Source organism: Brachycentrus maculatus, unplaced genomic scaffold (genome assembly GCF_059751285.1).
Source record: "Brachycentrus maculatus isolate JH-2025_06_01 unplaced genomic scaffold, ASM5975128v1 h1tg000469l, whole genome shotgun sequence".
NCBI classification, from domain to species: domain Eukaryota; kingdom Metazoa; phylum Arthropoda; class Insecta; order Trichoptera; family Brachycentridae; genus Brachycentrus; species Brachycentrus maculatus.
The window spans coordinates 1388542-1404504 of record NW_028281216.1 but is presented as its reverse complement, the minus strand read 5'-3'; the positions used below and the strand labels follow the sequence as shown (position 1 = coordinate 1404504).

Below are 15963 nucleotides of genomic sequence, written 5' to 3'. Positions count from 1 at the left end.
ATCCAAACACGCTCGGCTACCGTTCTGGAGGTTCCGGGTTCGATTCCCAGGGGGTGTCAAATAAATTAAAGTGATTTTTTCACTATAATATTTATTCAATATTATCCTGGACTGGTACCTGAAGCGGAGGGCTGATCACCTTTCCTTCGTGTGTTAACGATCAAGATAACACTGCGTTTATATTATGCAGAGTCCTATGCATCATTAGGGTGCGGATAAGGGTTTTGAATTGAATCTTAACATAGTTTTCATGAGAACATATCGCTCACTCCTTTCAAGAACGTCATAAATCAAAATACTCGATTTTTCAGGAGAACCTTTTTAAAGTTTGAAAATATAATACAATGTATTAAAAATAAATATCAAGCCACTTACTGAAATTTTTACTGTGCAACATATCTTTTTAGGTAAAACATGAAGGTTTTTTTTCCCATTTGAAAAATATTAAGTTTATTTAAAAAATTAATTTAACAATACCTTTTCTTCAAAATGCAAAAACAACACTTTCTGCCCTGTAGCGGGTAAATATTAAGTTAAAAATATGCCTCTTTATCTGGGATATAGTACATTTTCTGGGCATTCCGAAAATATGCACAATTGAAAATTGACGTTTTTTGATTTATGACATTCTTGAAAGGAGTGAGCGATATGTAGTTCTCGAAACTAGTCGTGTTTACATTTATAAACTGAAAGAGTGTCATCTTGTTATTCCACAGAGCTGATTTTTTACCTCATTTTTTTTAGTTAATTTTTTAAAAGTAGATTAATATCAGTTCTTAAAATGCTTATCATTTCATACGAGTATGTGCATATCCAGAAGCCGGAAATCAGTAGGGATTGTGAAAATGCTCTACATAACACACATGCGTTGGTACTTGCTTGAAAGTATCCATGTAGGTACACTCGTGGAATGCAGTCCAATAATGCAGATAATTGCAGTCATCTGTTTCTTAAAAATTACGTCCCAAATATTCACACCACATCTCATCAGCACCCACTGAATTTTATAGGTTTTTATCAAGTTCAAAATATGTAATTTATTTTTTTATTTATATTATAATTAAGATACAACAGGTTATTTTGTAGAATAAAATAACAACTACTAATGTAATTTTTCCACATGAATTTTATTTGACCAGCAACCGGGTTTCTCTGTTATATAAAAGCCTTCTCAAATCAACCTAATATACTATCGCGAACTCAAAGATGAAGAGACGTGAGAATAATATGATATATAGCTCACTCTTTTCAACAACGTCATATATAAAAGAAACTTGATTTTTCAGGAGATCGTTTTTAAAGTTTAAGAATATAATAAAATGTGTTAAAAATAAATATCAATATAAAAAAAATATTGAACTTTTTACTGCGCAACAGATCTTTTTAGATAAAACTTGAAGGTTTTTTCTCCATTTGAAAAATATTTAGTACATTTAAAAAAATAATTAAGCAATACCTTTTCTTCAAAATGCAAAACAACACTTTCTGCCCTGTAGCGGGTAAATATTAAGTTAAAAATATGCAGCTTTTGCTGGGATATAGTACATTTTCTGGACATTCCGAAAACATCCACAACTGAAAATTGACGATATTTGATTCATGATGTTCTTGAAAGGAGTGAGCAATATGTGATAATTTTGTTAGACGATCTAACATATATAATATTCCCGATGAGTAATATCCATTACACATTTTAGGATTAAGGTACCTATGTACATAAAAACAATTTTTAAAGCAAAGTTCAGTAAAGCCTAGATAAAACGTACTAATTGGGTTAAACAAAGGTCCGTTATATCTAGGTTTTACTGTAAGGCATTCTTATCTTTAACAAATATGTAACTTTCTATATGAATGAAGACGTCAGTGCTCAGTACCTATATGAAATTAATGAAGCATGATAATGAGCACTACATACCTTGTCGTGAGTGTATTATAGGGCGTTTTTCTTATCTGATACACCACATGCTGCCGTCAGACTGTTATGTCGTCTGTGACAGTTGTGTCATGTGTGTTCAAGTACCAACATACGAGTATTAAACGTCGATATGTCATTTACTCTCAAACATTATTTCAAGCATGTATTTTGTTGTCATAAGAAATAGTATTGAAAAGGAATCGAGAATTGACAAACAAAAAAAAATAATTGATTATTATATAAATATATATATATATATATATATATATATATATATATATATATATATATATATATATATATATATATATATATATATATATATATATATATATATATATATATATATATATATATATATATATATATATATATATATATATATATATATATATATATGTATATATATATGTATGTATATATATATATATGTATATATATATGTATATATATATGTATATATATATATATATATATATATATATATATATATATATATATATATATATATATATATATATATATATATATATATATATATATATTTGTATTTAATTAAATAAAAGTAGAATTCAATACAATAATCTTGTTTAATTTTGGATACATCACCCAAAAATTTAAAATGGAATGCTACCAAGTGACTGCAGTTACAATGAACGAAGATACATATCGCTCCTTTCAAGAACGTCATAAATCAAAAACTTGATTTTTCAGGAGAACGTTTTTAAAGTTTAAAAATATAATACAATGCATTTAAAATAAATATCAAGTCACTTATTGAACTTTTTACTGTGCAACAGATCTTTTTAGGTAAAACCTGAAGGTCTTTTCTCCATTTGAAAAATGTATATTTCAAAAAATAATTAAACAATACATTTTCCTCAAAATGCAAAAACAACACTTTCTGCCCTGTGGCGGGTAAATGACGTTCTTGAAAGGAGTGAGCGATATGTATTAAATGAATTAATATCAAAACGGATGCAAGATATGTAGTAGGTACTTGGGTGTACAGAATAATTCAAACGTGACTTATGAATATCCTGATACCATATTATTTAAAAGGGTTATGAATTGATGGTTGATTTATTAGTCTGTCCTGAGATTTGTTTCGTAATTCTTATCTTAGTATTTATTACATCCATACACGAACGCTTTCTGCCTCTGCTCTGAATTCAATGTAATATTATAATTTTGACTTAGGATGTCAAATGAAGAATAATATATTGTAGGCTCTCTTGTTATCGAATTCAAAATTGTAAAGATTTCGTGATAATTCGTTAGATATGAGGGTGTTGAAGAAATGGACATGGAGGGTATGTTTTGTAGGCATGTAAAAAATTATTCTAACCCGAATTCATTTCATACAAAAATAGATCGCATCGATCGTTTCTATCCACCATTTTACCGCATTCATCATTTATATATTTGATATATTTCGTATTTTTTTTTAAATTCTTTTCAATTTTTTCAATATTATTACATTCGACGACAATATTCCAACGATTGAAATACCTACTATTGAAAGCTTGTGTGACCCAAGGTTAACGGATACAGCAGAAGAAGTCTAAGGTTTTGGGATTCTGTTCAGCTTTGTATTTTTTTTAAATAAATACTTTTATTTATATTTAAAACTTCTATTTTTCATAAAATTTTATCCTACCAACAGTTATTCAGATTAGGCGTTTTTCCTTGTGTATTGACCTTTTAATCCCGCATTCATAGTTTATTTCTATAAGTCCCTTCAAAACGATAGTTATAGCTTTTACTGTACATAGATCGGTAGTGTAATGTCTCAAATAGTGTATTCCATAATCCGGCAAAAGGATATAGCTGTAGTTGCAATACTTATTTAGTTTAATTAAGATATGTACTTACATATAAAAATACATAAAACAATAAGTTATTTTTGACATCTCATCAAAGATGAAGAAGAATATGGAAGTCTGGGCATTTACGGGGCTGACGACCGTCATAGGCTGGTTTAAGTGATCACTTTACACACGTGTAACATTCACCAATTCTACCCATTATTGACAACTACACTACTCAAATTCTTGGAAGTTATGTATATATATGAACCAATTTAGAAACCTTGTTCTTGAATCAATAGAACTTCACTAGAGACATCTATTGGTATCAGCCCCATAAATGCCCAGACTTCCATTTTCTTCTTCATCTTTGATGAGATGTCAAAAATAATATGAAAATAACTCCTGTAATTGGAGATAATCCAGATTTTGTGAACAAGTATTTGGACACACTCAAAATGTTGTAAACAATAAGTTATTTAATTTCACAAGTTTGTTTTTGCTCTCCTGTAAAATTTGGTCTGATATAGATATGCCCTTTTGCTTTTACACTACCGATATATAAAGTTTGGGAGTATCTTCATTTCTAAAGCTAGCGCCAGTGTCCGAGATCGTTAACGGAATTAACGATTTCGAAATAATATTATTTATTTGATATTGAAATACATGATTACGTATCTACATACGAGTGTGTATATATCTGCATATGTAGGTTCCAATACATCTACATATGTAGACCTTCTGGGAGACATCAACTGAGTATACGTTTATCTATCTTTCATCTAATTTTCCATCATCGTTACTAACTAGTAATGAATGTATAATTTAATAAATTAGAAAAGGCATTTCGACCGTTTTTAACCGTTAAGAATATTAAAAAACAGCGTAACTATGGCTTTTTTGATGGAATTTATGAAGTATTTCTAAGTGAATCATTTATTTTAAATTTTATTTTTATTTGGTTCTTCAAGCACCGTGTCTGAAAATGATGCAGAAGTCATCGAAACACGTGTCACAATAGATTTTAAGAAATAGTAAATACCAAGTAAAACTTAGACGAAAATTAGCAGATATGTATTGTCCCAAACTGACTGCAGAATCAATGAATAAATAAATCATTTGTTTTGCCTTTGATTTTTTAAGTATTTTAAAAATAAAATTAATATACAATAAGCAATAACCAATTTCATATTTCTGAATCCTCAGTTGATTTTCATACTAGGAAACCTATCAAATATTTTTTAAATGTTTTATTCACATAATTTTGAGTGTGTTCAAATACTTGTTCAGTAATCTGGGTTTTCTACACTCAGGAGTTATTTTTTCATTTTGATATCTCAACAGAGATAAAGAAGAATATGCAAGTCTGGGTATTTACAGGCCTCGTGACCGTCGTAGGCTGGTTAAGTGATCATTTTACACACGTGCAACATTCACCATTCCACCCATGACTGACAACCGCACAACTAAAATTTTCGGGACTACTGCAAACATTTATCAATCTCATGGCACAGTTCATATGAGTTCACCACAGCCATCTTCTCAATTAAAGCTTCTCTCAATCCAGCAAGGACTTCTTGATAAGGACAAGGTCAAAATGTTGAATATTTTAATTTTAGTATACCTTTTTCCACGTCATCGCATGTATAGGGTAGTGTAAGGTTCGATGTACTTGCATTAATATTTATGATTGTACCGATTCCATATGTTTTTGTTATTTGCATTTTCTGCTACTGCAAAAAACTGAATACTTGATTAATTCCATTGAGTGTCCTTCAGATTAGATCAATATGCTAATTATATCCTTGTCCAATTACGAAGAATAGCACTACCGTCTTGTTTTGCATACAACAACCGCCATAATTGTCTTCCAGCGACTGTAATTGCGAATTGAAGCTGTCGAATTAACACTCTCTATATAGTGGAGTTAGACATAATCCTAACTTTATAACTCCTAGCTCGCTCGGAATGTGTTTAAGCCTTATTTGTAAATCCTTTAACACTTTCAATCCCAGTTGGCCAATATGAATTTACGTTTATTTATTCAACATTACATTTTCATTACTGGTTTGACAAATATTTTGTTTAATTAAAGAATCTGGTATACGGAAGCATCAAAATAAAATTTGCAACTGATTATTATTCGAAATATTTATCAAATTTCCATTTACCATTAATAAATTATTTATTTAAATGTAACCAAATTTTTCGTATAATTTCATTTATGTTATCTCGATTTTTTAAATGATTTTATTATTTGTATTTAATTTATCATCGAAGCAATGTGAAAAAATATCTTTCACTTCAAAAAATCATGCTTTGAAGAAGTCTTTCTTGTATTAAAATATGTGTATTAATTTTTTATTTCAAGTCTTTTTTTATATAAAAATATATTGAAATTAATGTTTTCATTTTTTTTAATTATTAATACTGTATGAAAAAGTTACGTAATTCATGATAACATAAATAATTAAAACTCTATGATTTTTTTTAAGCAAATACTATCCAAGAAAGAATTTTTTGAGTTCCTAAAAAACCGCAAAAAATTCATTTGGTCATCACGAATAATTTCACAGATTAAGTGTGAACAATCATATACCTACTTATTCGATTTTGTGTATACATTGATTAAATCGAGATGCAATTTTGTTTCACATATTGTAATAATTTTTGCAACTAAGTTCATAAAATAATAATAATAATCGCTTTGCAAGAGAGCTCTGTTAGAAAGCTTTGATGCTTCTGTATTAGAACCGGGAATACGGTTGGAAGCTTTTAATGCTACCATAAATACAATTAAACAGAAAACATTCAAAAGTTTGTAAATTATTAGCGATTATATGTAAGTAGGCAAGTGTGAGAAGAATAATTATTTGTAAAGTATAATGTTTTAAAAAAGCTAAATTTAACTTTTTTTAATTAAACATTATATCATATTTTCTCGGACTTCATAGGTTTAAAACGCATTGCATTCAACGGTGGACAAATTACATTTCGATACACCACTGTGTTGACATTACAATGCATAGATAATGTCGCATTAAGTATTCCTGAATAAATCCTACTATTTCATTACAATAGGTAAATAAACAAGTTTGAGCCGATCCATCCAGTTTAGTTACTTCTTGCTTCAATTTCAATCCTTCCAATCAAAAAAACGTTGGATTTAACTTATGATATGTAAAGTGTTGGTACCAAAAAAAATTATTTACAAAATTTTGAGTGTGTCCAAATACTTGTTCACAAAGTCTGGATTATCTCCAATTACAGGAGTTATTTTGCATATTATTTTTTGACGAAAATAACTCATATAATTGGAGATAATCCAGACTTTGTGAACAAGTATTTGGACACTCTTAAAATTTTGTACATAAATTATCTGGTCACATTATAAGCTAAAATGATAAAAATGAAAATGATATTTTCTGGCTTTTCTCATGTGTGTGATTATAATCCAAGATTCGGACCTCACATACTAATAAAAGAGTTTCTGCTCAATAAAAAGCTTCTTTTCATCTCACCAATAGATGTCTCTAGTGAAGGTCTAGTGATTCAAGAATAATGTTTCAAAATTGGTTCATATATATATATATATATATATAGAACTTGGTGAATGTTACACTGTGTAAAGTGATCGCTTAAACCAGCCTATTACGGTCTTCAGCCCCGTAAATGCCCAGACTTCCATATTCTTCTTCATCTTTGATGAGATGTCAAAAAACAATATCAAAAAATCTAGCTCAAATGCTTGTAGTTTGACATATCGCTCACTCCTTTCAAGAACGTCATAAATCAAAAAACTTGATTTTTCAGGAGAACGTTTTTAAAGTTGAAAAATATAATACAATGTATTCAAAATAAATATGAAGCCACTTACTGAACTTTTCACCATGCAACAGATCTTTTTAGGTAAAACCTGAAGGTTTTTTCTCCATTTGAAAAATATTTATTATATTTTTTAAAAAATAATTAAACAATACCTTTTCATCAAAATGCAAAAACAACATTTTCTGCCCTGTAGCGGGTAAATATTAAGTTAAAAATGTGCCTCTTTTGCTGGGATATAATACATTTTCTGGGCATTCCGAAAACATGCCCAACTCAAAATTCACGATTTTTTTATTTATGACGTTCTTGAAAGGAGTGAGCGATATGGTATATATTTTCTCGCATTTTAAGCGCATTTTTAATTTACTAATTTATATTTCACAAACGAAGAATGAGAAATCACTATGATAACATAGATCCATTATATCACAATAGAGGTGACTAAGGAAAACTTGACATGATCAAATATCACAAATAATTGATAATTGACAAGCGAGGAGTCAGAATAATCTACCTGGATGTATAAGGAGATGCAGGAATATAGAAGAAACGAAGAATATTTGCAATTTACAGAGTGATAGAAAATTTGTTAGTTAAAATTTAGTTACGCTTTCTTTCCAAAACCTGGATTTTAACATTAATTTATTCATATAAAAAACTACTGCACATATAGGATTTTTCCACTTCTATTTTATTAAACTATGACCATTCGTCGTTATCTAAATCATTTAACTAGGATGGTGATGTCGGTAACGACGAAACCCGGTAAATAGTGAAACAAAATAATAGTGAAAAAACTATATAGGTAATGTTTAATTACATATACAAAATGCAGTTTCACTAAGAAATGTCAGTACAAAACTTCTTCATACTCTTCAAACCCTTACCCGCACTCCAATGGTGCATAGGGCACTGCATCATATAAACGCAGTATTATCTTGATCGTTAACACATGAAGGAAAGATGATCAGCCCTCCGCTTTAGGTAGCAGTCCAGGGTAATGTTGAATAAATATTAGAGTAAAAAAAAATCAATTATATTTGTTTGAACCCCCGCCTGGGAATCGAACCCGGGACCTCCAGAACGGTAGCCGAGCTGGCTGACCATTACTTTACGGAGGCGGACAAACCTCAAATAAAGTGCGCTTGTGGCTTGGTGGGTTTATGCAAAAAAATGTGTTTGTGAATTTTTTAAATGAATGTACATAACCACGAGTATGTATTTATATATATTTATAGCTAATAAATAAATGTTTCAATACTTAAAAAAAAATCATTAATTCGTTTTTTGCTCGCTAATAAAACTAATATATACGGGTGTTCGATTTACATACCACACATCTATACGTTAAAAAATAATTGATGTATAATGCATACATATTATCTACATAATAAAGCACTTAATGCAAGTTTAGAGAGATCCAGCGATAGCACATTGCTACTAACTACTGTATATACAGTAGTTAGTAGCAATGTGCTATCGCTGGATATATAATAACTAATAACATTCCTGTAATAACTAGTCAATATTGACTAGTTATTACAGGAATGTGTGCGATTTGTGATGTGTGCAAAAGTTGCTAGTTAAACGCGAAGCGAGACGCCTGTTTTTTTTAATGTTTGGAGTGACAACTATGGCGCCTCGTGAAACGAGTACCTGCATGCGTACCCCGAGCAGGACCGCATTTAGCAAATGGGCATATTCGTTAAGTCGTAACTTAATTTTCTCTAAATCCAGGTAACATTTTATGTAATTGATTTTTTCTTAAAACATTGTTTTTGCATTGAAAAAATAAGTTTTTCTTTGAAATAATTATCTGGTTTTGAAAAAAAAACAGTTATTGAAAGGTAATAAGTTAAAAACAAATTATATATTTTTTATTTACATTCTAAAAAACAAAAAAAAATCAAATAAATTATTTTAAAAAACCGGGCGTGGAATGACTTGTTACCTTTTTAACGGTTTAACGGTTTAACGGAATATCCCGTTAAGTATAAGTCGTTCATGCATCCGTGTAAAAGAAGTAAGGCGATACTTACCTTAAGGGTGCTTTGTACTGTAAATGTCATCGTATCCATTCCGCACCCTATGATACATAGGGCACTGCATGAAATCGATGTTCACTTCATAATCAACCTGTCCAGGAGTGAGTTTCTGCGGATAAAAGTGTATCCGGGGAGTGAGTTCTTTTTTTCATTTTTCTTTTTCACTTTTTATAATTTTTATCATAGTCAATGCTGTAAGCAAAATATTTTACTAAAACAAAAAAAAAAACAAATATTATCGAATAAAAAAAGTCGTAACAAAAATTAAGATGCGGTCCCCCCTCTTAAATCATATTTGTTGCGGTAAAGTCTCTTGTGTCTTAAAATCTCTTTAAGAGCTTAGAATAAGCTTGTTTTATTATTATAGTTTACTCATATACCTTCTTTATGTATAGCTGAGTTAAAGTATTGTACATATGTACGTACTTTTTAAAATAAATAATAAAGAAAAATATTAATTGTATTTTAATTAAAAACAAAGTGCACACTGACTTTTTTACATTGTTACGAAGGGGGTGTTATTTTTCTTTTGTTTAAATACATCAATTGCATTATAAACCTGTAAAAAAACAAGCCTTCTGATCTTACGACCAACACAATAATTTCTAAAAATACAACAGTCTAGACACGTTATTATTAGCGACATTTTTTTTTATTTGAAGTCTAAATAAAATTAAATCTAAAACACAATAATTTAAAATTCATGTTATGAGTCGAGACGCTATCGCAACTCCAATAACTTCCAGCCGTAGCTGCATTAAGGGGCCGAATATGATTTTCTGCCACATAAAATCTTGTTTTCCCTTTCAAAATCCATTGAGTTCTCGGGTCGTTTGTCACCCCAAAAAAAGGGCAGTCAATAAGACAACAAAAATCTCAGGTTTGGTAGTCGGATTATGATAATTTTATTTTAAAATTATTTTCATGGAACTTCTCTACGATTTGTAATAAAAATTTGTATACAAAAATTTGTATCTGTATTTTTTCTTTCTTTGACGTAATTTTTAATATCCTGTCTTGAAATTAGTTTCTATATGCATATGGTTTATATTTTACTTGGCAAAAAAAAGAAATATACCTCGATCCATCTCTGTCCTTTCTGGTCATCTACGACGAGGCCGATCATAACACCAGTAAAACCGGTCAGTCCGCAAGTAGCGCTCTATCGGAGGATATTGAATTATCCTGTAATTAATTAATGCATCGTATTGATGGACGAGCTATAAAATAGTGGTTCACAACCTCACACGACACTTTAGCGCCTTCGGTAAGGCAATTGATTGATATCTTGTAACCATTTTTTTCCATGCGTTTCTATCCCGATTATTTACCAAAGGCCAGAAATAGTTGGTTGATACACAAATTTAATTTACTATTATCTTACGTATGTATGTATGTATTAATGAGTTAATTACGACACACAGCGTGTCCTACAATACTGCCCTACTAGTCGTATGTGACACTTGGTGTTGTCGAACTGTCTATATTCAATATTACATATACGCAGTGGCGTACACAGAGAATTAATTAGGGAAGGCAGTAGAGGTAGGTAGCAAGGTAAGCTAGGTACTACTTACTAGGGTAGGCAGTAGAGGTAGATAGTAAGGTAAGTTAGGTACTTTTTAGTAAGGTAGGGTAGGTACTGGTTGTGTTTTTAAATGTCACGCGGGTAAGTTCAGATGGGCACTGCTTTTCTGCCTATACATTTACATAGAATGCACGCCCCTGCATACACGGTTTATTGATTTGGCATTAACTTTGTGGAATAACATGATGATTTAAATGAAAATATAAACCACTTTCATCAGACCATTTTTGAGTTTATTAATGTAAACACGACTAGTTTCGAAAACTTCAGATACCCTCATCAATACCAATACCAAAACCAATTATTATAATATTTTCATTTGTCGATGAGAACATTGTAGTTTCCTAAACTAGTCGAGTTTACATTAATAAACTGAAAAGTGGTCTTACTCAAGTAATTCATTTCATTTTTCATGGGCTGTAGCGCCATCAGAGAGAGAACGAGAGAGAGAGGTGTCAGTTCAGTGTGTAATTTTTTTGGCACTTTGTTCCAGGTGTTGGCAGCTGTACTCCTTCAGGTCCCAAGTGTCCCCGCATTGGACAACAGCTCCTACAGCGTGAGTCGCTTCGTGCGCAGTCTGCCGTCCTTCCCCAATCACTGGTAAGCCGTATTCTACCTTTTTATACATTTTACAAACGTACAAACGATTACATTCTACACATTTAATACGGTACATTTGAGCTTACAACAAGCATCTATGTTGGAATGAAGATTTTTTTTTACTTAAATAGAGATTCTTTTTATTTGTATGCAAGGTCCGAATCCTGGTTCATTCTATAGGTAGCTCTAAGTGAGTGACTACTTTTAAGGAAAGACCAATCTAGAATGCCGTCTGCCAAACTATGCGGGTATATACACGATTGCGGGATGTTGTTGTCACCACTGAGTCAGCAACATACCCACATTCCTTACAATTATTTATGTCCTTGCACGGTATCCTCGGGCAGGGAATCATTATTATTGATATTATTAATATTACTTTTATTTTTATTACCATATTATTATTATCATCATCATCATCATCATTATGATCATCATCATTATCATTATTTTTATCATCATCATAATCATCATCATCTTCATCCGCATCATCATCATCATCACCATCACCATCATAATCATCATCATCATCATCATCATCATCACCATCATCATCAGCATCATCATCACCACCATCATCATTATCATCATCATCATCATCATCATCATCATCATCATCATCATCATCATCATCATCATCACCATCATCATCATCATCACCATTATAATCTTCATCATCATTATTATTATCATCATTATCATTGTTATTATTATTATTATCATGAGTCATGTTGTGTGGTTGCAGGGTATCCTCGGACAGGGACAGTGGCAGCGGGGAGGGTCGGCAGAAGCGCGGCTGGCTGACGGCGAGGGAGATGCAGGCGGTGGTGCGCAAGGAGGGCGGCGAGGCGGGCGCGCCCGTGGACTGCTGCCCCTCCGTGCTCGAGATGGTGGAGCCCACCGGCGGCAAGAACCTGCAGGGCATGTACGTGGACCTCTACATGGACGGGGACATCCGCCAAAGGTGGGCCACGATCAACGCTATCCATCAACTAAAGCGTAACATCCAATCACTTCTCTTGATAACCTAACCTAACCTAACCTAACTCGAGATCTCAACAAGGAAGTGCGGGATTTTCCATGGCTGCTAGCCGAACTGAACTAATGTCTTTTGTTTCTTTCCGGTAAAGGAATTGGTGATCAAAATCTTTATGTTGCATTGACTTTCCACTTCAGCTAGTATGTTTATATTCAAACCCTTAGATGGAAGCATCTCTAGCTTCCGAAACTAGTCTCGGATAGTGTATGTATTAAACATATATAATGTATGTATTAAATGTTAAATCAAACACTGATATTTTGAGTATACTAAGATGTATTTTATTGTTAAAAAACACACAAAAATCAATTTTGTGACTAGTGTTTCGCCTAGTTATGGCATTTTCAAACAAATGTTTGACATTCAGTCAATCAGTGTTTGATTTTACATTTAATACATAAGTAAAAATTTAGTTCAACAAATTAAACGCCAAATCTATAAATAAAATATAATACTCAAGTGGTAAAAAACAAGTGTTTTTATTTATAGTTTAAAGAAATGAATATTATTTTATTTTATTTTTATTTATTTATTGAACGGCTGAAGCTTTTAAGATAATACAAATAATACATATATACAGTATCTAATATAAAAATAAAAAATACACTAATGAATACACTAATAGAGAAACAAAAAGTCTTTAAAAAAAATATTATGTTTGTATTCATGGATGTGACTCTTATTTAATCATGTATAATTTGCCTTTAAAATGTTTTGATTGGCGAATGGGAAACGGCTTGCAGGTTCTACGAGCTGTCGTGCCGGGCGGACGTGGAGAACAAGCCGTGCCGCTTCGTGGACCGCAAGCTGTACAACCAGTCGCGCTGCGTACAGAAGTTCTCCTACACGTACGCGCTGGCCCGGGACGCGAGCGGCGAGCACCCGCAGCGCCACCAGCGCCGGCAGCGCCAGATCGCCTCGCTGCCCGACGGCGGCTGGATGCTGGACTACATCCGCGTGCGCAGCGGCTGCGCCTGCGAGCTGCGGCCCAAGCGCAAGCACAGGCCGCACGAGAGGAAGAAGCATGAGGTGGAGGCGTTCCAATCTCCGCCCGACACTTAGTCGGATTAGTCTACAATGTCACTTTTGGATCCATTGTAAGTACACTTGTATCAACTTCAATTAACCAATTGATGCTTCGCTGATTCTACTTTTAATAGTTCCTGATGGGATACGAATTTCAGTTAAGTAGTAATATCATTGTCATACAGGAGAAAGTGACCAAGTGCATTTTTTACAAAAACGTGATCATTGACTATTTGATATCTTATTAGCTTAATATTGACCTGAAACAAATCCCAAAGGATTTTAAACTTGGAAGCATAATTTGTTGACTTGTTAAAAATGATTAACTGCATTGATGTTTATGTTCTTGCCAAGCAAAGCTGACTTAAATGGCACTCCTGAACATTTTACGTTTTGTTAGTTGGTCACTTTCTCCTGTACGACTACGATATGCACATCGGCTTTACTATGCACATCAGTTTTGAAAATGGGTGCCTGAGGCGAATGTTAGGTGTAAAGTAATACAACTTTGTCAGGAATGCGGATGTGAGAAGAAGAACCTAAAAGCCCCTCATACTGGAAGTCCTGGAAACAGGAAGATGGACATGGTTGGGAAATGTCCTTAGAATGCCACCTGAGAGCATTAACCCCTCGTGTCTTTTCTTCCAACTCGAGGATGCGAGGGCTTTGGAAAACCGGTGACGACCATTCACCGACTATACTCAGTGGAATTTTGGGATGCCGGACTGACCTGGAAGAAAGCCAAGGATATGGCACGTGACAGAGTGACTTGGAGACGTGTCTTGGCTCCGTTTAGAGATTGAAGTTACCTTAAAACACTGTGTTGAAAGAAAATCAAAGCCAAACACTGTTGAAGGAAATATGGCACATTGAAAATTCTATGCGAAATCTAAGGGGAAATACTTTGCCGAATTTAATGATTTCACACTTTTCGCCTATAAACACACTAAACATAAATATAAATACTAAACACTCTGTGGTCCGCTCACATATAAGCATGTGTTTTTGTCACTAGTGTCAGGTGGTCGCTCATGTAATAGTACTTGTTCATCTATTCACCGGTTTTTCACACCACGATGGATTTACTTGGAACTATTAGGATCTATTTATCAGATGGTACTCAGTCTAGAAACTTTTTACAATATATTGTTTATGTGAAATAATACCTCCCATTTATGTATTGCCTGATCTTACTGCGCTTTATTGGCTGCATGGCAGTTTATTCACATAAAGAAAATGTTAAGCATGACATCCAGAATATTTTTTTAGTACACATTTCTAATATGTGACTTTGCTTATATTGACAAAATATATGTATTACTTAACTTTTTCAAAGTACCATAAATGTTTTGAAAAGGTTGATTTTCTATTATCCACCTGTGTCCTTCCACAATGATGAAAATATATTATTTTATTGGTTAATCTTTTATAATTTTGAAGCGTATTAATTGCATTTACTGACTTACTAAACTGTTTGTATTAATAATGTATTTTTACTTTTTTGTTTCAGGACGAGGAGAAAACAAAGTTATGTCAATGGCTCCAAATGATTCCTAGTCAATGTCATTTACCATCAATTGCTTTGTTACAAATTTCTCTTGTACAAAATACAATATCGTTTTAAATTATTTCAGTGTTTTGATATAAGTGTACTTTACTTTTTTTGGTACTCCAAAGATTTGTAAGGGCTACCGTATAAATTTGAATATAAGACGACATTTTTATCTGATTTAGCTTCTCGCCAACAAGTTGTCGTTTTGAAGGAGATTTCAAGTGAACAATAGCTGTGTTCGCGCTTCAAATACTTGTTAAGAATCTTCTCATGTACTTTTGTATGTTAGATTAGTAGTTGATATTACATTAAGATCAATTTGATGGGACATAGGGCGACTGGGTCAGAGTCTCAAAAGTGCCATAATATTATTATTATTTATATATATATATGTAGCTATATTCCAGGGCATTGATTATACATAAAGTTGCTATTTTAAACATGTTGTGTAGATAATTTTAACTTTATTTCGTAAAAAAAAAAAAAAAATATGTATTCACTAATTTTCTTTGTGGTTTCATTAGCTTCTGACAGTACTGATCGACAATCCATTTCATATTGC

The 15963-nt window shown here is 32.2% G+C and overlaps 1 protein-coding gene across 1 annotated transcript in view; it reads left to right on the top strand.

Annotated features, from left to right (window-relative positions):
- Positions 1-15890, top strand: part of LOC148302282 (uncharacterized) — a 73812-nt gene extending 57922 nt beyond the window's left edge. The window contains exons 2-5 of the mRNA XM_088271889.1: positions 11678-11784; positions 12530-12748; positions 13567-13920; positions 15360-15890. Coding sequence (XP_088128015.1) covers positions 11678-11784; positions 12530-12748; positions 13567-13885 — 645 coding nt within the window. The 3' untranslated portion in view covers positions 13886-13920; positions 15360-15890. The remainder of the gene's footprint in view (positions 1-11677; positions 11785-12529; positions 12749-13566; positions 13921-15359) is intronic.
- The last annotated feature ends 73 nt before the right edge of the window (positions 15891-15963 follow it).